The sequence below is a fragment of the Oncorhynchus gorbuscha genome, linkage group LG02, assembly GCF_021184085.1.
Source record: "Oncorhynchus gorbuscha isolate QuinsamMale2020 ecotype Even-year linkage group LG02, OgorEven_v1.0, whole genome shotgun sequence".
Lineage (NCBI taxonomy): Eukaryota > Metazoa > Chordata > Actinopteri > Salmoniformes > Salmonidae > Oncorhynchus > Oncorhynchus gorbuscha.
Genome location: NC_060174.1, coordinates 71129951 through 71150713, shown reverse-complemented (window position 1 = coordinate 71150713; position 20763 = coordinate 71129951). Strand labels below are relative to the sequence as shown.

The 20763-nt window shown below is 44.8% G+C and overlaps 1 protein-coding gene across 13 annotated transcripts in view; it reads right to left on the bottom strand.

Annotated features, from left to right (window-relative positions):
* Nucleotides 1-20763, bottom strand: part of LOC124008625 (RNA-binding protein Musashi homolog 2-like) — a 343271-nt gene that overhangs the window by 30054 nt on the left and 292454 nt on the right. For all 13 annotated transcript variants that reach the window (XM_046320058.1, XM_046320069.1, XM_046320047.1 and 10 more), the window contains exon 10: nt 17798-17872. In XM_046320058.1, coding sequence (XP_046176014.1) covers nt 17798-17872 — 75 coding nt within the window. The remainder of the gene's footprint in view (nt 1-17797; nt 17873-20763) is intronic.

Here is a 20763-nt window from a genome sequence, read left to right as displayed (position 1 = left end):
TATCTCCTCTCCTCTCCCCTCCCCTCCCTCTCTCACACAGAGGAATGGCATGTCATTAGGCCTGACGACTAGCCTGACTCTTCACTCTGGCCCTAATACCCTTCTGCATAATCGAACAGCCCACATTATCCTGACAGGAACTGTTAATGAGAAAATTCAATCTCAGAATTCCGCCAGCCAGCCAGCCAGACAGCCAGATAGATGTGGTCTTGATCTTTTCAAAGCAGAAAGTGTTCTGTGTGTGTGTTCTGTTTTGGATTGTGTGTGATATGTTCCGTGTTCTCTGTGGGTTGTGTTGTGTGTGTGTATGGTCCGTGTGTGTTGGGCTGACCAGCAGCCAGACAGACACACAGGGGAAGTGTTGAGCCCTCTCTGGAGGAAGTCGAGAATGTTTCTCTGATGCCGTCGAGGTGAGAAGACCACCAAGGTGTGACCTATTTTCTGGGCTAGAGTCCCCCTACAGTTCTGCCCAGAGGGGCTCACACAAAGACTGATGAGGGGCAGGCAAGGGGCAGTTTAGAGGAGGCAAAAGGGCAGGGTCAGAGAAACCGCAACAGAGGAGAAAAACACATTGGTTTTCCGTGCCCTGCTGAGAATGAGGTAATTCACACCTCTGCAGACACACTGTGAGCGTGAGCAAGAGCGCTGGTGTGAGGTGCCGTTGTGCTGGGACCGTAAGGTGGGCAAGAAGCAAGGAGCTGCCATTCCCAGAAAAACATCTCACAGCTCAGAGAGGTGAGAGAGAGGTGAGAGCTCAGAGACAGACAGACATACAGACCGACCGACCGACAGGAAGCATTTCACAATCAGTCCCCATTCTTCACAAGTCTAAGACGGCCCTGATTCCAACAGCCCTTCTGATATTCCACACCTCTCATTTAATCTCTTCAGAAAAACACAAATCAGCTCGGATGCTATGCTAATGACGGTCACGAACCCCTTCCTCTCCACAAACGCCAGCCCCGCTGTTGCCGTGCAGAAGAGCCCTCTGCTGGAGTCAACGCTCGTTTCTCTCTCTCTCTCTTCTAAGTACTGTATCTTCCCCTCCCTGCCATTGTCACGACGCCCCCAGTAGACCCTGTGGATTCAAAGTTAGTGGCAAGCAAAGTTGTGGAGACAGATTAACTTTGTAGGATTAGGTGGGTTAATTAATAGATCGCTGCGGCTCATTGTTTTGTGTTCAGGCGGTAAGAAGCCGCCCAAGAGAGGCGCTGCCGCATTAAATCAATTTCATGGCCCTTTTAATACTGACGAGATAAAGACAATATTTAGCTTTAAATTTGTCACTATTATTTGGCCACTTCAGTGGCTGCGCTCTCTTGGTGGAGACTGGGGACAAGGACACATCTGTTTATGGAGTGGGGGCCCGAGGGGGCCTCTGGGGACCTGTCCTCAGCGCTCTCTCCTCTCCTCCACCCCTCTTCGGCTGAAAGCACAGGCATTTGCTCCACTTCAACAGCAGAGAGAGAGAGAAAGAAGCACTGATTAGACTCACAGCAGCACTGCAGTATACACTTCCTCTCTTTGAGACGTTTTGTCTCCACCTAATTCAAAACAACATGAGGTAAGTCATCTATTCATAACCACAAAGCAGTCATTGACGTCCGGTAATACATTCCTTTTTCTTATACAAAGAGATTAGGAGAAACAGCAAAACATGGATTTCTCTTCACTTCCTTTGAGAGAGATCGTTCACAGTGACAGCAATCTCGTCCCAGCTCTCTCCACAATACATCAGTCTGTCCTCTATATATAACCATCCTGACCCCATGCAGCTGTGTGTCGCCATTACGCTCGCCTCTGTCCTCCATCCATCTCCCTTTCTCTCTCTATGAAACTACCACTGTTTTTCACTCCAATCTGTCATCCCGTCAAACCTTACACTCATCTATACCTAATCCATCTCACTAACTCTGCTCGTTTCTCACCGTTCTGTGAAACTCTATCCTTGCCAACATTTTATACCTCTCTCCTGCTCCATGTCCCCCACTGGCTTTATCTCTGTGTCCGGCCCCCTTTTCCCAGAACCCAGTGTGGCACGTCACTATGACGCTATCACTACGGCGATAGACTGATGCAGCGAGCGCCACACAGTAAGGTCACAGCCGTGTCAGTGTCCTCTGTATTGTACTCGGCTGTAGACCAACATCGGCTGCTACTCTGCTCTGCTGCAGCTCACCTAGCAATGACAATGCACCACCAATTCCCTGCTCTGCTTAGCACTCAACAACTATATTTTGGAATATACAATGCTTTTATAACAATCCACAGGGCATAGCAAGAGTTGGAGAATGTAGCTGCTTTATTTTGACATAGTCATATTATTCAGTCTTCTGTTTACCCTTCTAATATAAGTGAACTCTCCTTCCACTCCTGGCCCCAGGCACATCCGTCCGTCCGTCCGTCCGTCCGTCCGTCTCCTTTCTGTCTGTCTGTCTCTCCTTTCTGTCTGTCTGTCTGTCTGTCTGTCCTTTCTGTCTGTCTGTCTGTCTGTCTGTCTGTCTGTCTGTCTGTCTGTCTGTCTGTCTGTCTGTCTGTCTGTCTGTCTGTCTGTCTGTCTGTCTGTCTGTCTGTCTGTCTGTCTGTCTGTCTGTCCTTTCTGTCTGTCTGTCTGTCTGTCTGTCCGTCCGTCCGTCCGTCTCTCCTCCGTCCGTCCGTCTCGTCCGTCTGTCTGTCTGTCTGTCCGTCTGTCTGTCTGTCCGTCTGTCTGTCTGTCTGTCTGTCTGTCTGTCTGTCTGTCTGTCTGTCTGTCTGTCTGTCTGTCTGTCTGTCCGTCCGTCCGTCCGTCCTTTCTGTCTGTCTGTCTCTCCTTTCTGTCTGTCTGTCTCTCCTTTCTGTCTGTCTTTTCTGTCTGTCTGTCTCTCCTTTCTGTCTGTCTGTCTGTCTGTCTGTCTGTCTGTCTGTCTGTCTGTCTGTCTGTCTGTCTGTCTGTCTGTCTGTCTGTCTGTCTGTCTGTCTGTCTGTCTGTCTGTCTGTCTGTCTGTCTGTCTCTCCTTTCTGTCTCTCCTGTCTGTCTGTCTGTCTGTCTCTCCTTTCTGTCTCTCCTGTCTGTCTGTCTGTCTGTCTGTCTGTCTGTCTGTCTGTCTGTCTGTCTGTCTGTCTGTCTGTCTGTCTGTCTGTCTGTCTGTCTGTCTGTCTGTCTGTCTGTCTGTCTGTCTGTCTGTCTGTCTGTCTGTCTGTCTGTCTGTGAGGGGAACATAAAGTTCTCTGTATGGGGGGTGAGCCAACTCCAGAGGGGATACAGTATGTCTGTAAACACAGTCATGGCCCACAGGAGAAGACATGGAGCTCTGAGAGAGGCAGCCTCACTGTGGCTGCCCTGAGGAGAGGATGGGGAAGGTGGGAGGGGGAAATGGGAGGGGGTCACTCCTCCCGACATTCACTTTTACATGCACATTTGAAAAAAGAAATGGCAAAAATAAAAAAACGACAAACAAGAGGGAAGGAAACGGATGCCATCTTTTCATCTCAAAACTGAGAAGAGGCCAATTGCTGTCATACCTCAGCACCAAGTCTCATCTTTTGTTGTTTTGGAAAAGGCTGTTTGCCAGCCGTATCACAGACAAGCTACAAATGAGCTGGAGAGAACCAGGTGGCGTTTACATGACCTGCCACACATGCACTAGGTGCTCATCTCTCCTGAATCAATGAAAACAACCACACAGCAAGTTCTCCTTCGTATAAGTGAAATTAATACTCACAATGTTTGAGCATGTGTGTCTGCGAGCATGCACTGGAGAGACTGGGTTTAAAAGACTGGGTTGTCTATTCATGTCGGCTAGTGTAGTTGTGTGTGTGTGTGTGTGTGTGTGTGTGTGTGTGTGTGTGTGTGTGTGTGTGTGTGTGTGTGTGTGTGTGTGTGTGTGTGTGTGTGTGTGTGTGTGTGTGTGTGTGTGTGTGTGTGTGTGTGTGTGTGTGTGTGTGTGTGTGTGTGTGTGTGTGTGTGTGAGTATGTATTTGAGAACACATTTGTGTCTGTCTGCTGGTGTGAACAGTGTCTCTTTCTGTGTCGATGGAGGCCAAATGATTTAGTTTGGAATGAAACTGTTTGGTACACTGATCCGTTGTTATAAGGACTTCATGGGTTTTGATTTGGGAGAGGGAAAGTCATTTATAGAAATAGGGAGAAAGCCCAGAGCCTAGAAAAGCCTGGATTTATGCTGGTAATTACAGGAAGCGAAGAGATTTGGAAAGATCCCAAATCCCTATATCGGGGTTGCCCAACTGAAGGCCCGCGGGTGATTTTATTTGTGCCCCAGAGTTTTTAATTTTTTTATTGTTGGACATAAAAAGACTGTAAAAACACCAGCAAATCAACTCCAAGTGATTTTAATTTTGCAAATCTGTTCCAAGGTATTCCCACGCATAATAAGATAGATATACTGTATGTGATCATATACAAAAGGTTTGAGATGATGTTTTAAATGAAATAAATGTGTATTCGTCACACGAGTGAAGAGTGAAATGCTTACTGTACTTACGGGTCCATCCCAACAACGCAGAGAGAAAGAAAATAGATGAATAATTGAAAAGTAAAATCCCCTAATAATAAAAGTAATAATAAATACACAATGAGTAACAATAACTTAGCTATATACACGGGTCACCAGTCAAACATCATATCTGTTTGGGCTTGTTAGGGTCAATTTGCAGTCTACAAATTATTTGCAATTACGTTCCAGACCCCTGACCATCCACTCAAGAAACAAATAGGCCCGTAGTTGATGCTCCCTGCCCTATCTCCTCCTCTATAGAGCAGAAGACAGAAGGAACATCTAGCTACTGTAGCTGAGGAGGAAAGGTGAGTTTCCTCATGAACTACAATGAAGCAATATATTAATGCCACAACAGCCACAACACTGTAACACTTCAACCATTACAAACGTTGGTCCAGCAAATACTAGCGGTCACACCTCTGTAAACACGCACACGTCTACCCAGCAGCGGCACACGAGCCACGTTTCTGCGTTTCATACAGCTACTGTATGGTGAGGGAATGATAAACGACCCCGGCCTATATTACTTTGTCATCGCGTCTTATAGCGTCTATAGTTTATGAGGGTGACTTACTTGGATCCTGAGAGAGATGTTCACACGTACCATTTAACTTTGAAAGACTTTCAGACCGATTATACCGACGGTGTTGGAGTGCACTGGAGCAGTCAGAACATTTTGTCTAACAAAATAAATAATCCTCAGCACAGACACAGCTCATGGAGTGCCGAGGCAATCTGCTGCAGAGTTGAGAGAGAATCAGGAGTATGGAGATGTCCAGCCTCAGTAGTTTTCAGGTTATATACATGTAATACCATAAACCTGGCATGGTCATGATTTACATAGTCATGATGGACATGGTCGTGCCTCCCGATCATCAATTTTATGCTGGTCTCTGATCTAGAGTTAGTAGAGACCCGGCCAGGACATACAGCTGGGTCTTTATCTGGAACTCTGTGTCGGTGTAACATCCCAATCTGATCTAGAATCAGGTCTTAAAACATGACAGTTTTAAGCCTGTGGGATCCTGTTGAATCAAAGAGCCAAGTGCAGAGGGTGTGTTTTTTTACTATCCTTGTGGGGACCAGAAGTCCTCCCAAGGACAGTAAAATAAATGGGGACATTTTGCCAGTCCCCACAAGGACAGTAAAACAAATGGGGACATTTTGCCAGTCCCCACAAGGACAGTAAAACAAATGGGGACATTTTGCCAGTCCCCAGGAAAGGAAAAAGGCTATTTTAGACTTAGGGGTTATGCTTAGTGCTACATTTAGGCTTACGTTAAGGGTTACGGTAAGGGTAAGATTTAGGGTTAGGGTAATATATCATTTTGAATGGGAATCAATTGTTTGGTCCCCACAAGGATAGTAAAACAAATGTGCGTGTGTGTGTGTGTGTGTGTGTGTGTGTGTGTGTGTGTGTGTGTGTGTGTGTGTGTGTGTGTGTGTGTGTGTGTGTGTGTGTGTGTGTGTGTGTGTGTGTGTGTGTGTGTGTGTGTGTGTGTGTGTGTGTGTGTGTGTCTACTGGACACCGCCCTCCTAACAAGATCCCAGTGTGGTTCTCCTGGGACCTGGGGCGTTGATATTAATTAGGCTAGGCCACCTACAGTAGGCCCCCTGTCATTAACACCCAAGTAAACAGCTTTAATTTGTTGTGCATTAATAATGGTCCTCTCCGTACACCAAGGAGGAACAAACTTAGACAAGGGGAACAAACTGAGGTATGCTAAGATGAAAGAGAGTAGCTTAAAGTGTCAGGTCATCAACGCAACTCAGAGCTCAGATTAATCCCCTAGCTGAGGGGTGTATATTTCTACGGGACAGGAGCAGTGCGTGTGTGTGCACGCTAGTGTGTAGCAGGCATACTACACACTCATCACTGTCGCCACTGCTTAAACCATGTTTTACGGTACACAATTACACCTTTACTGCCATTCAATACAAGGCGAAACAGTTCTCTCCCTAATGTGAGAGTAATACATTGGTTGTACTTGGCATAGTCAGGCTCCGAGCACTCAGTGAGTTATACAGCAATTCTGCTATACGACCTGCCACTGATTGAGGAAGTCATAAACAATGTATGAGTCAAAATGGAGGCCCAGTGTGGGGAGGGATTGTGTTGTATTAATGAGTGAGTGTAGCTGCTGAGCCATGCGCTGGGAGAAGAGGCTATAGAGGACTGGAGAACCATTAGTGCTGTCCAGAGGACAGAGGAGAGGAAAGAAAAAAAGGAGAGGAGGCTGGAAGAGGGCACTTGCTGATTTCAGAACCCTGGTGGGTGTTTGGCCTCAAGAAGAAAGAAGAAGAGACTCTTCAGTCTCATAACATCAACATATTGCTCTCTCCTCCTCTCCTGTAGGTCCGGAGCCAGAGGCAGAGCAGAGGAGGTTCTGTTCCAGTCTGGTAGCTCAATAGAGCAGGGGTTCTCAAATGTTTTGGGGCCTGTGGACCCCTTTTGTGTTAGCAAATTCATCAGGGGCACCCTCATAATAAGAACACAACTTGAGTGAGATGAAATAATCAAATAAAAAAGGAGTTTTACCATGACTTGCAGTGCATGGCTGGACAAACCAAGTCGTGGACCCTAGGAAGGAACATTTTAAAGGATGCTGCTTGGCATTGGAGAGAAAATGTTGTAGTTTTCAAGCTAATTCCATACAATTCTACACATTTTGCCATGAGGCAAATAGAAAAACTTGCCGTTTTAAAGCTTAAAGTAACTGTCCAGTGTTTACAGATTTCTTCAAAATATGACATGTAAATTCATTACAATATGAGTCAACTATTTTTCCTTCCAAAAAAATGGTAATTAAGAATGTTAAAAAGCAGCTTTTCTGTGTTGGAATTGTGTGGGCTTACTCCAAGAATAGAATGGTGTGGGCTTACTCCAAGAATAGAATGGTGTGGGCTTACTCCAAGAATAGAATGGTGTGGGCTTACTCCAAGAATAGAATGGTGTGGGCTTACTCCAAGAATAGAATGGTGTGGGCTTACTCCAAGAATAGAATGGTGTGGGCTTACTCCAAGAATAGAATGGTGTGGGCTTACTCCAAGAATAGAATGGTGTGGGCTTACTCCAAGAATAGAATGGTGTGGGCTTACTCCAAGAATAGAATGGTGTGGGCTTACTCCAAGAATAGAATGGTGTGGGCTTACTCCAAGAATAGAATGGTGTGGGCTTACTCCAAGAATAGAATGGTGTGGGCTTACTCCAAGAATAGAATTACTCCAAGAATAGAATGGTGGGCTTACTCCAAGAATAGAATGGTGTGGGCTTACTCCAAGAATAGAATGGTGTGGGCTTACTCCAAGAATAGAATGGTGTGGGCTTACTCCAAGAATAGAATGGTGTGGGCTTACTCCAAGAATAGAATGGTGTGGGCTTACTCCAAGAATAGAATGGTGTGGGCTTACTCCAAGAATAGAATGGTGTGGGCTCCAAGAATAGAATGGTGTGGGCTTACTCCAAGAATAGAATGGTGTGGGCTTACTCCAAGAATAGAATGGTGTGGGCTTACTCCAAGAATAGAATGGTGTGGGCTTACTCCAAGAATAGAATGGTGTGGGCTTACTCCAAGAATAGAATGGTGTGGGCTTACTCCAAGAATAGAATGGTGTGGGCTTACTCCAAGAATAGAATGGTGTGGGCTTACTCCAAGAATAGAATGGTGTGGGCTTACTCCAAGAATAGAATGGTGTGGGCTTACTCCAAGAATAGAATGGTGTGGGCTTACTCCAAGAATAGAATGGTGTGGGCTTACTCCAAGAATAGAATGGTGTGGGCTTACTCCAAGAATAGAATGGTGTGGGCTTACTCCAAGAATAGAATGGTGTGGGCTTACTCCAAGAATAGAATGGTGTGGGCTTACTCCAAGAATAGAATGGTGTGGGCTTACTCCAAGAATAGAATGGTGTGGGCTTACTCCAAGAATAGAATGGTGTGGGCTTACTCCAAGAATAGAATGGTGTGGGCTTACTCCAAGAATAGAATGGTGTGGGCTTACTCCAAGAATAGAATGGTGTGGGCTTACTAGAATGGTGTGGGCTTACTCCAAGAATAGAATGGTGTGGGCTTACTCCAAGAATAGAATGGTGTGGGCTTACTCCAAGAATAGAATGGTGTGGGCTTAGAATGGTGTGGGCTTACTCCAAGAATAGAATGGTGTGGGCTTACTCCAAGAATAGAATGGTGTGGGCTTACTCCATTTACTCCAAGAATAGAATGGTGTGGGCTTACTCCAAGAATAGAATGGTGTGGGCTTACTCCAAGAATAGAATGGTGTGGGCTTACTCCAAGAATAGAATGGTGTGGGCTTACTCCAAGAATAGAATGGTGTGGGCTTACTCCAAGAATAGAATGGTGTGGGCTTACTCCAAGAATAGAATGGTGTGGGAATATACTGGTCATGAGAAATCTTCATGTGAGTTACAGGCATTCTGTTAGAGATGCACGTTTTAGTTTTTTTGTTTTGATTCTTTATTCATGCTTTGGCCACAAATACGAGTATATGACGAGTCAACAACATTATTTGGGTATGAGTTTACAGAACATGAACCTTTAAAAGTGAGATTTTCACTGGATAGTTACTTTAAATTACATTGTATTTATGTTAAAAAATATATATGATTTTGTGAATACAAAAGTATTGGAGCAGAACAATTGATAATTGGTGGAGTACTGTGGATAAAAATGTCCTTGTGAGCCTCCCAGGCCCATGTTGCCCAGGGTTAAGAAAATAAATTGTAGATGAATAATATTATATTGTATATCCCTTAGCTAAAATTTGTCTTCAAAGTAGCCACCCTTTGCCTTGATGACAGCTTTGCACACTCTTGGCGTTATCTCAACCAGCTTCATGAGGTAGTCACCTGGAATGCATTTCAATTAACAGGTGTGCCTTGTTAAAAGTTAATTTGTGGACTTTCTTAATGTGTTTTAGCCAATCAGTTGTGTTGTGACAAGGTAGTGGGGTATACAGAATATAGCCCTATTTGGTAAAAGACCAAGTCCATATTATGGCAAGAACAGCTCCAATAAGCAAACAGAAATGACAGTCCATCATTACTATAAGATTGACTGACTATAACATCAGTCAATCCGGAAAATGTCAAGAACTTTGAAAGTTTCTTCAAGTGCAGTCGCAAAAACCATCAAGCGCTATGATGAAACTGGCTCTCATGAGGACCACCACAGGAAAGGAAGACTCAAAGTTACCTCTGCTGCAGAGGTGAAGGTTCCTTAAAGTTATAACTGCACCTCAGATTGCAGCCCAAATAAATGCTTCACGGAGTTCAAGTAAGACACACACCTCAACATCAACTGTTCAGAGGAGACTGCATGAATCAGTCCTTCATGGTTAATGTTCTGCAAAGAAACCACTACTAAAGGACACCAATAATAAGAAGAGACTTGCTTGGCCCAAGAAACATGAGCAATGAACATTAGACCAGTGGAAATCTGTCCTTTGGTCTGATTAGTCCAAATTTGAGATTTTTGGTTCCAACTGCCGTGTCTTTGTGAGACGCAGAGTAGGTGAACAGATGATCTCCACGTGTGGTTCCCAACATGAAGCATGGAGGAGGAGGTGTGATGGTGTGGGGTGCTTTGCTGGTGACACTGTCTGTGATTTATTTAGAATGCAAGGCACACTTAACCAGCATGGCTACCACAGCATTCTGCAGCGATACACCATCCCATCTGGTTTGCGCTCAGTGAGATTATCATTGTTTATTCAACAGACCTCCAGGCTGTGTAAGGGCTATTTGACCAAGAAGGAGAGTGATGGAGTGCTGCATCAGATGACCTGGCCTCCACAATCACCTGACTTCAACCCAAATAAGATGGTTTGGGATGAGTTGGACCGCAGAGTGAAGGAAAAGCAGCCAACAAGTGCTCAGCATATGTGGGAACTCCTTCAAGACTGTTGTAAAAGCATTCCTCATGAAGATGGTTGAGAGAATGGTAAGAGTGTGCAAAGCTGTGATCAAGGCAAAGGGTGGCTACTTTGAAGAATCTGAAATATAAAACATATTTTGATTTGTTTAACACTTTCTTGGTTACTACATGATTCCATATGTGTTATTTCATAGTTTTGATGTCTTCACTATTATTCTGCAATGTAGAAAATAGTAAAAATAAAGACAAACTCTTGAATCAGTCCAAACGTTTGACTGGTACTGTATATATATATACACTACATGGCCCAGAAGAGTGGAGGATGTTATAGCAGCAAAGGAGGGACTAACTCCATATTAACTCATATGACTTTGGAATGAGATGTTCGATGAGCATCTGTCATACTTATATATATATATATATATACACATTGATTGCACAAAACATTAAGAACACCTTCCTAATATTGAGTTGCAGACCCCTTTTGCCCTCAGAAAAACCTCAATTCATCGGGTCATGAACTCTACAAGGCTACTGGCCTATGTTGACTCCAATGCTTCGTACAGTTGTGTCAAGTTGTCTGGATGTCCTTCGGGGTGGTTGATCATTCTTGATACACACGGGGAACTGTTGAGCATTAAAAACCCAGCAGCGTTGCAGTTCTTGACACTTACTGGTGCGCCTGACACCTACCATATCCCATTCAAAGGCACTTAAATATTTTGTCTTGCCTATCCACCATCTGAATTGTGTCAAGCTATGTTCCCCTCAAAAACATGTAACCGCTGAGAAAATGTCAGGTCTGCTGAGCGCAAACATCCAGCGTTGTGAAAATTCTATACGAGCCTTTGGTTAGTTTTAACAGTGGTAGGCTAGTGTGGCTATTTGATCATAATGTAGGCCTACCATAAAAACCAATGGCGAAAATGCATTCCATAACATTTGGAAATAGCTGTTCTATCATTCAGCCTACATTAGCAGCCAATGATAAGTGTTCAATTGTAGGCCTACATTCAATGAGACTTTTGAAAAAACATGCAGGGCTTGACATTAACCTGTTTATCCACTTGTCCTTCAGACAAGGAGGTGACTGAACATGTTGTTGTGTTCTTTGATGCAAGAAACCACTTTACAAAATAAAATGCATCATTATTCCCATACCATTATTACAGAGAATCAGACAAGTTACGCTACCCTCTGCCTATTGGCTACTTAGCTTAGTCAAACCTGTTTCAAAATATATCACTGCCCTTTAAAAAAAAAAGAAGCTCTTTACCTGACTCGCTTTTCAAAGATGCCTAGAAATGCACACGTTTTGTGCTCTTGTAGGAAGCAATCACTACCCCATTGCTGACTACAAATTATCTGGGCTAATAACTCACTAACTAGCAAAGGATAAGAACAAATGTACAAATGTGCACACTACATGTAGCTCTCGCTTTAACCTCAAAACAAGTGTATCTACTCACGACCACTCATGCTGTAAACACAGTCCAGTTCAAAGTGAATGGCACAGATCCATACATGGAAATGGTGTATTTGCATATAGGCCTACTGCAGCTCTGATTGGTTATGGTGCACCGATCTGTGTAGAGTACAGGGAAAACTCTAGAAATTTCAATCTCGTGCTTCTCTGCACGCACTGATATTTCTTCTGCGAGGCAGTCCTGCGTGCAGCTTAGAGGGAACATTGGTCTCAATGCTTAAAAATCCTTCTTTAACCTGCCTCCAGCTCCACTGATTGAAGTAGATTTAATAAGTAACCAATAGGTTTCACCTGGAATCACCTAGTCAGTCTATCTCATGGACAGAGCATAATATTTTGTATACTCAGTGTATATTGAGATCTGGTCACGTACCCCCTGCAGTACCTAGACCCCACTTTGAGAACCCCTGCAATATAGGACACTGGGCTGACAGCAACACTGTCTCCTCTGTCTGCCTCTGTCACAGCAGCTCATCTTAACCATAGCAGACGCTGGGGCATCAAGCTCCACAGTGGGCTGCTGCGTTCTGGCTGCACTGCTGATCTGTCTATAGCTCACACTGAGGATTAAGACTTTGGGGCTTAATTTTTCCCACCAGCTCAGGGCTGGGCCATCCATACGGCCAGCATGTCACTGAGCATTAGCCAGGTACAGAGATGCCGTGGCTCCCCTCCCAACCCACCCACACACACACTGGGCTGGAGATGCCTTATCCATTAGACCCTGTGTAGCTCCGCATAGACACACAGCCGGCAGAGCCCTGCTAGGACAGCCAACAGCACACTGCACTGGGCTCTGACTGCAGCATGTGTTTACAGAGACAGGAGGGACACAGTTAGAGCAGTGGAGCTGATCTGGGACCAGGCTGCAGGGCCTGCTCTTGGTCTACATATAACTACACAGAGTAGTGGAGCTGATTTGGGACCAGCCTGCAGGGCTTCACAGAGATACATAAGTTGTGACACCGCACTGCAGACTGACGTCAGACCTGCAGTTTCACCAGAGTTAATGATGACAGAACCATGGCTGGAGAGAAGTGCTGTGTGAGTGTGCAGATGATGCCGCTCGTCATGCCCTATTTTAAGGCCTGTGACTCGTGGAATGCCACTGCCTCCACACGTCCATTGGGTTAATGAGCAGCCTTTCCAATTAGAGACAATCTGTGAGTCAGTGTGGTGTCAGGCAGTCTGCTAACAGACACCCCCCCCCCTCTTTACAGACCTGCAATCTTTCTCTCTCTCTTTATTCACCTGGATCAGAGTCCATAACCACTCTCATCTCATCCTCATACCCACACAGAGAGTTGCCCCCCCCTACACACAATATACACTAAGTAAACCAAATGCTGTAAATAGCTGGCTGGAACGGACGGTTGAGTAGATGGCTATGGCGAGGTGTCTACCCATCAGTACCATTAGACTGGATGTGCATTTAACCCCCTCCATCCTCCACCATCTCTTTCCACATCACACGTCAGGATGTCAAGTCCACGCAGCGCCTGCTTTTAATGAGAACACTGGCCTAGGGTCAGGATGTGTGTGTGTGGGGGGGGTGGGGGGGGGGTTGTACATACATTATGCATGGCTATGTTTGATATATAACTTAAATGTGTGTTTGTGTATGTGGTGTGTGTGTACACCAAGGTAATTTGTGTGTGTGTTGCGTGCCTATGTTTGCATGAAGAAGGGGTGAAGGCCACTGGTCTATTTTCACAGCATCTTTAGGCATGTGTGTGTGTGTATATGTCTACGTACACATCAATACACACCAGGGATTTAAACAGCAGCCATCGCTGAAATGAAAGCCGGAAGAATCTTCATCTCTGAAATGGGGGAGACATCTATGCAGGAGAACACAATAACTGTTGCCAGCTTGGCATTCCCAAACACTTCTTCCAGATGGCTTATCTCCATAATGACGTCGCAGCGCTTCGGCGTGCACGAATAAAACAGAGAAAGTGAAGAAGACGAGGCGGATGTTATTTCCTCTCGCATCACCTTTGATGATGAGGGTCAGGTTGGAGGAGGTGACGCCATGGCAGCTAGTGTGGGGAAGACTCTCACACCTGACCCCTTAACCCCTGGTCAAGATTGGTCCTCTGTCTCTCCGGTCTAGCCCATGTCTTTATTGAGGGTTTCAGGAGGGTTTCTGGCGATCTGTATTCCCTGCTGGATTGGAGCAAGTTTATAGTAACACAGAGAGAGATGCTCACTCCTGATTTTCAAACGTCTGTTTCTGTCCCATAGAAATGAGGGAGTGTTCTGGGCTGCTGAGTGACTGGCTGTGTTGGTAGAGGTGGTGGAAGGAGAGAGGGGCACGTGGGTTGGAGAATACGCAGGGGACGGACGGTACAGTAGCATACTGTGGTCTCCAGTACTCTTATCTGCCACCGAACAGAGCTGGCACGGCTGATATTTGTGAAAACAGCAGGATGTGTTGAAAAGGCCAGGAAAAACACTGTAAAAAAGTACTCTGCCACAAAACTGCTCCACACACACCACCTCAGTGATAGTGTAGATGTGTGTGAAAAAAAACAGATAATCTGTCCACCAACAAATGTACTATAAGTGAAGAATTAGCTCCTTACATTACAGTAGGTCTTCTATGCCAGCAAACCGTTCTAAATTAAGTTCTGATCATATTAAAGTTATCACAGTGCCTAAAATAAAACTTCACAATCACAATAGAGGTCAATACCAGCGTACAGCACAAAGCCACCTGCACCAAGCCAGTCCATCCAATCAAATACTGACACAAAACGTCAATAAAAAAACTCAATGACTTGCGCAATACTAATGACACCATAAAACCACTCATGTATCCAAAGACAACATAGATATTAGGCAAATGAGTGCCAGTGGCCTATATGCAGCCATATGCAACACTCTCCAAGCTCCACTCTATCCCCTTCCTCTCTGTCTTACAGTCGGTGCTTCAAAACAAAATGAGCTCCACTCCCCTGGCCAAAATCCATTTTTAACCTCCCAAGCAACCGAGATTACTGCAAATCCCTGGAAGCTACAAGGACCGAGAAAATGTGTTTTCACCTTGCATGTTCTACATCAAGGTCATGGACTATGAGAGACGGGCTGCCTGGAAGAGGAATACGCTATGTGGTGGTAGTGGGGAGGCAGGAGTAGAAGATCGTTTTACAGGGAAAGCCAGGGGGGATTTGCTAGGAGTGAAAAGTTAACTTTCCACCATCGCCCTGCCTGACGCTTCACCTCTCACTGCCGCAGCGCCCTCTTCCTCCTGTCTGATCAGAAGGAGGAAGGAAACATTGCACCTGCTCTTTTACCAGCCACATTAATCTCCCCATCTCCCCATCTCTTCATCTCCCCATCTGCCCATCTCTTCATCTGCCCATCTCTTCATCTGCCCATCTCTTGATCTCCCCATCTCTTCATCTCCCCATCTGCCCATCTCTTCATCTGCCCATCTATTCATCTCCCCATCTATTAATCTGCCCATCTCTTCATATGCCCATCTATTCATCTGCCCATCTCTTCATCTGCCCATCTCTTCATCTCCCCATCTTTTCATCTCCCCATCTTTTCATCTCCCCATCTCTTCATCTGCCCATCTGCCCATCTATTCATCTGCCCATCTATTCATCTCCCCATCTCTTCATCTGCCCATCTATTCATCTCCCCATCTCCCCATATCTTCATCTCCCCATCCCTACATCTCCCATGCCTCCACTGAGTCAATCTCCCGACCAGAGACCTGCACTGTAACATCAGTGTATCATCATATCTGAGGCTGGCTGGGTGGGGACCATGGTTTCTACCCCAGCCCCACAGACACCAGGAGACAGGTTTCCACATGGGCTTGTGCTTTCATACCTATCCAGTCTACAATAATGACACTGGCAGGAGGCCTAGTGGAAGTGTAGTAGTCATCTAAATAGGGGTGGTTTAGAGGGAGGAGAGAGACAGGGAGTTTGGGAGGAGACAGAGAAAACAGAGGAAGGCAGGGGTTTTGGGGGGGGGGGGCAGGGAGGGAGGCAGGGGGGTCATGTGGGAGGCAGGAGGGAGAAGAGTGTGGAGGCTGGCATATAGGGCGGAGATAGCCTTTGGTAGGAGACAGGGAGGGGGACGTGGTAGGGGGGATGTAAGAAGGTGAAATTGCCCCTCTGGTTAAGGTGCTGTGTGTGTATAATGAAGGGATAGTCGGGTTTACCCCAGGTGCGCGCATTGACGTCAGGCCGTGTATGTATGAGGGGGAATAATCACAGGCTGCTGATATTTCAATCCCCTTCTCAGGGCTTAGTCACATCACTGGCTTCTCTAGCGCCTGACAATTCACCCCACTCTCATCGCTCCATCCACAGACAACACCCCGTTATTTATTTATTCAAGCATTTATTCATCTATTTCAATGCACTTACGGTGTACAGCACAAAATTCTCCAGCATGGGCCCGTTGATTTGAATATAAACTGCCGTCCGCGACTCCATGCGGATGGGAAGGCAACATGATCAATACTTGGCCTAGGGATGGAGCATTTAACATGGAGTTTGATTTATACTTCAAAAGTTCCAATTACTCTGTCAAAGGCCTGGAGACTGGTGGCCGTTTTAACAGCTGAACAACTGCACAGCTTTATGATGCCCTTTAAATAAAGTTTAACACGACCAACCTCCTGCATTAAAACATCTATAGGCCCTAAGTGTGTCATAAACAACATACAGTAATGTGCTTCATCATGTCATGTCTAGGGCCAGAAGATTCTGTATTATGTGGTAAAAGGTCACATCTCCCCATAAAATGTCCCATTGAAGAGATTTGGAATATAAAAGCAAATGAAACTAATGCAAATAAAGCCAAACATTACTTCTATATGCAGACAGATGTAAAGGTATAGGTTAGCAGGAAATCATCCCTGCAGATTTCCATCGGGCCCTTCTCATGTCTGAACATCTTTCATGTTGGTAGGACCCTTCTACAAAGAGATGAGTAATCTATTGTTTCCTGGCCTTCCTCTATCCTCCTCTTTCTCCCTCCCAGTCCTCCTGTCCTCCTACAGCTCTCAGCCCAGGCACCTATGACAAATTATTATGTCTGACCCCAGGGGGTAACACCTGTGTCCCCCCCCACCCCTGTCCACCCCTGTCCCTATTTCAAAAACCTATTACATAGATCTGAGCTGCTGTCAGACATTTCCCATTCTGCCTTATCAGTGGCGGGACTGATGTCTGGCACGGCAAACAGACTCTGTGTAAAGTGCTTAAATAAAGCATGAAATCAACAGGATGCCTGCCTGAGGCGTGCTGTATCACAGCGCCACATCTCCCTGGCCAGAGGGCCCCACCCGCCACCCCGCTCTGCCTCCCACTGCAGGCTGCAGGTACAGCTGCTCACCTTCACACAACATGTGCTCCATTTGGGCTCATCAACCGGGACTCACCCGGCTCCAAGTCAACGCTTTTAACTCATTTTAGTTTTTGATGCACATAGGGCTGGATATAAAAATACTTCCAATCTGACTCTGTGTGACTGTGTGTACGTCTGCCATTTTTCTGCCTCCCGACAGATGGATTTGCATATATTGGGAGTGAGGCGGAGGGCTTGAAAATCCCTCCTCCATTTTAGCCGTTTGGTCATGGTGGCGTTCATACACGGGCTAAAAAGAGTAAGCTATTTACACCACATACTGCAGCTTTCAACAGGCTGTTTCAGAAATCCAGACACGTAACACACTTATCACTCACTCCACAGCTTATCTGGTGTGTTTGTTTGTGTGTGTGTGTGTGTGTTTGTGTGCGTGCGTGCGTGTGCGTGTGCATGTATGTGTGTGTGATGGAGGGAGGGAGGGAGGGAGGGAGGGAGGGAGGGAGGGAGGGAGGGAGGGAGGGAGGGAGGGAGGGAGGTGAGCTAAACAGGGCTGTAAGACAGACATGTGAAGAGCAGAGAACTTACCAGGGAACTGATAGCTGTAGCTCGGGGCGAATCCAGTGTATCCACGGCCGTACGTCGCCACAATGTTCGGGTAACCTTGAGAAAGAAAAGGTACAAAACACATTACAGAACTTAATTCGGCAAAAAGGCACTGCAGTGGTGGAAAATGTACCCAATTGTCATACTGGAGTAAAAGTAAAGAACCTTTAAGAGAATGACTCAAGTAAATGTGAAAGTCACCCAGTAAAATACTACTAGTCCAAAAGTATTTGGTTATACTTAAGTATCAAAAGTAAATGTAATTGCTAAAATATACTTAAGTATACTGAAGTATCAAAAGTAAAATGATAAATAATTTAAAATTCCTTATATTAAGCAAACCAGACGGCACAATATTTTTCAGTTTTTTTTTATGGATAGCCAGGGGCACACTCCAACACTCAGACATCGTTTACAAAGGAAGCATTTGTGTTTAGTGAGTCCGCCAGATCAGAGGCAGTAGGGATGCCCAGGGATGTTCTCTTTATAAGTGTGTGAGTTGGACCATTTTCCTGTCCTACTAACCATTCAAAATGTAATGAGCACTTTTGGGTATCAGGGAAAATGTATGGAGTAAAAAACACATACTTTTATTTAGGAATGCAGTGAAGTAACAGTAATAGTAATCAAAAATATAAATAGTAAAGTAAAGTACAAATACCACAAAAAAACAAATTAAGTAGTACTTTCAACAATTTTTACTTAAGTACTTTACACCACGGAGGCATTGTCAATGCTTTCTGCCTCTGCCAGAGGGATATAGACATGCAAATATCTGGACTACACTGGGAATACGTTTGTATAAAACTTTGCATAATGCTTTCATGAGTTATCCTCTGGGTCCAAATGTTTGTATTTTCCATACCCCAAAATAAAGTATATCAAATCAATCAACCAATCAACTGAGGAAGGGCACGCATCAAGAGCTGTCATGATGGCTTAGCATGAATAAATAGCCTGTACCTTCCCTGTTCCACCAGCCTGATGGTGACTGATGAGGCTCTAGGACAAAATAACTGTGAACCATATCAATATCCAAATTGGCTTGGATGATATACTGTATGTATATCTATCATGTGCTGCAGCACAATCTAATATGCAGACTAAAATCATAATAATATATATGTAAATAAAAACACAGCTTTAAAATGAGTGTGTGTGTCATTTCAAAATGAATTTGCCATCTGTTGTGGTTTTCGTAGCTACCAGTGCTGACGCAGAATGTTGACGACAGGGCTCAGTTATTCTGGGTCTGTTTATTCCTTTGCATTTGTCATGGTTGCTGTGGAAATTAGCAATAGGGCTGACCCCGTTTAGTAGACTGGTCGATTGTTTGGTGGATAAGCTGTTGGCCGACCGAGATTTGATTTGTGGCGAAGTGGCAAATATATACAGAACCAGTCAAAAGTTTGGACACACCGACTCATTCAAGCGTTATTCTTTTGTCGACTATTTTCTACATTGCAGAAAAATAGTGAAGACATCAAAACTATGAAATAACACATGTGATCATGTAGTAACCCAAAAAGTTTTAAATCAAAATATATTTTATATTTGAGATTCTTCAAAGTAGCCACCCTTTGCCTTGATGACAGCTTTGTGCACTCTTGGCACTTACATTTTTTAAATCTATTTCACCTTTATTTAACCAGGTAAGCTAGTTGAGAGCAAGTTCACATTTACAACTGCGACCTGGCCAAGATAAAGCAAAGTAGTGCGACACAAACAACAACACAGAGTTACACATGGAATAAACAAGCGTACAGTCAATAACACAATAGAACAAAAGAAAGTCTATATACAGTGTGTGCAAATGGCGTGAAGAGGTAAGGCAATAAATAGGCCATAGTAGCGAAGTAATTACAATTTAGCAGATTAACACTGAGTGATAAATGAGCAGATGATGGTGTGTAAGTAGTGATACTGGTGTGGAAAAGAGCAGAAAAGTAAATAAAAACAATATGGGGATGAGGTAGGTAGATTGGGTGGGCTATTTATAGATGGACTATGTACAGCTTGCAGCGATCGGTTAGCTGCTCAGATAGCTGATGTTTAAAGTTAGTGGGGGAAATATAAGTCTCCAGCTTCAGCGATTTGTGCAATTCATTCCAGTCACTGGCAGCAGAGAAGTGGAAGGAAAGGCGGGCCAAGGGAGGAGTTGGCTTCGGGGATGACCAGTGAGATATACCTGCTGGAGCGCGTGCTACGGGTGAGTGTTGTTATCGTGACCAGTGAGCTGAGATAAGGCAGAGCTTAACCTTCTCTCATTTACATTCTATCAACCAGCTTCATGAATGCATTTCAATTTCTTCCTTCCTAATTTCTTTCCTTCTTAATGCGTATGAGTCAATCAGTTGTGTTGTGACAAGGTAGGGGTGGTATACAGAAGACAGCCCTACGTGGTGAAAGATCAAGCCCATATTATGGCAAGAACAGCTCAAAAAAGTAAAGAGAAACGACAGTACATCATTACTTTAAGACATGAAGGTCAGTCAATCTGGAAAACTTAAAGAATTTAGAATGTTTCTTCAAGTAGAGTCACAAAAACCATCAAGCACTATCATGAAACTGCAGAGGACAAGTTCATTGGAGTTAAATGCACCTCAGAAATTGCAGCCCAAATAAATGCTTCACAGAGTCCCAGTAACAGACAACATTAACTGTTCAGAGGAGACTGAATGAATCAGGCATTCATGGTCGAACTGCTGCAGAGAAAACACTACTAAAGGACACCAATCAGAAGAAGACACTTGCTTGGCCCAAGAAACACGAGCAATTGACATTAGACCAGTGGAAATCTGTCCTTTGGTCTGATGAGTCCAAAATTGAGATTTTTGGTTCCATCCGCTGTGTCTTTGTGAGACGCTTAGTAGGTGAACGGATGTGTCATGTTTTGTCTTAGATTGTCTTGTCATTTTGCTTTTCCCTCTGTTCATTTTCCCCCTGCT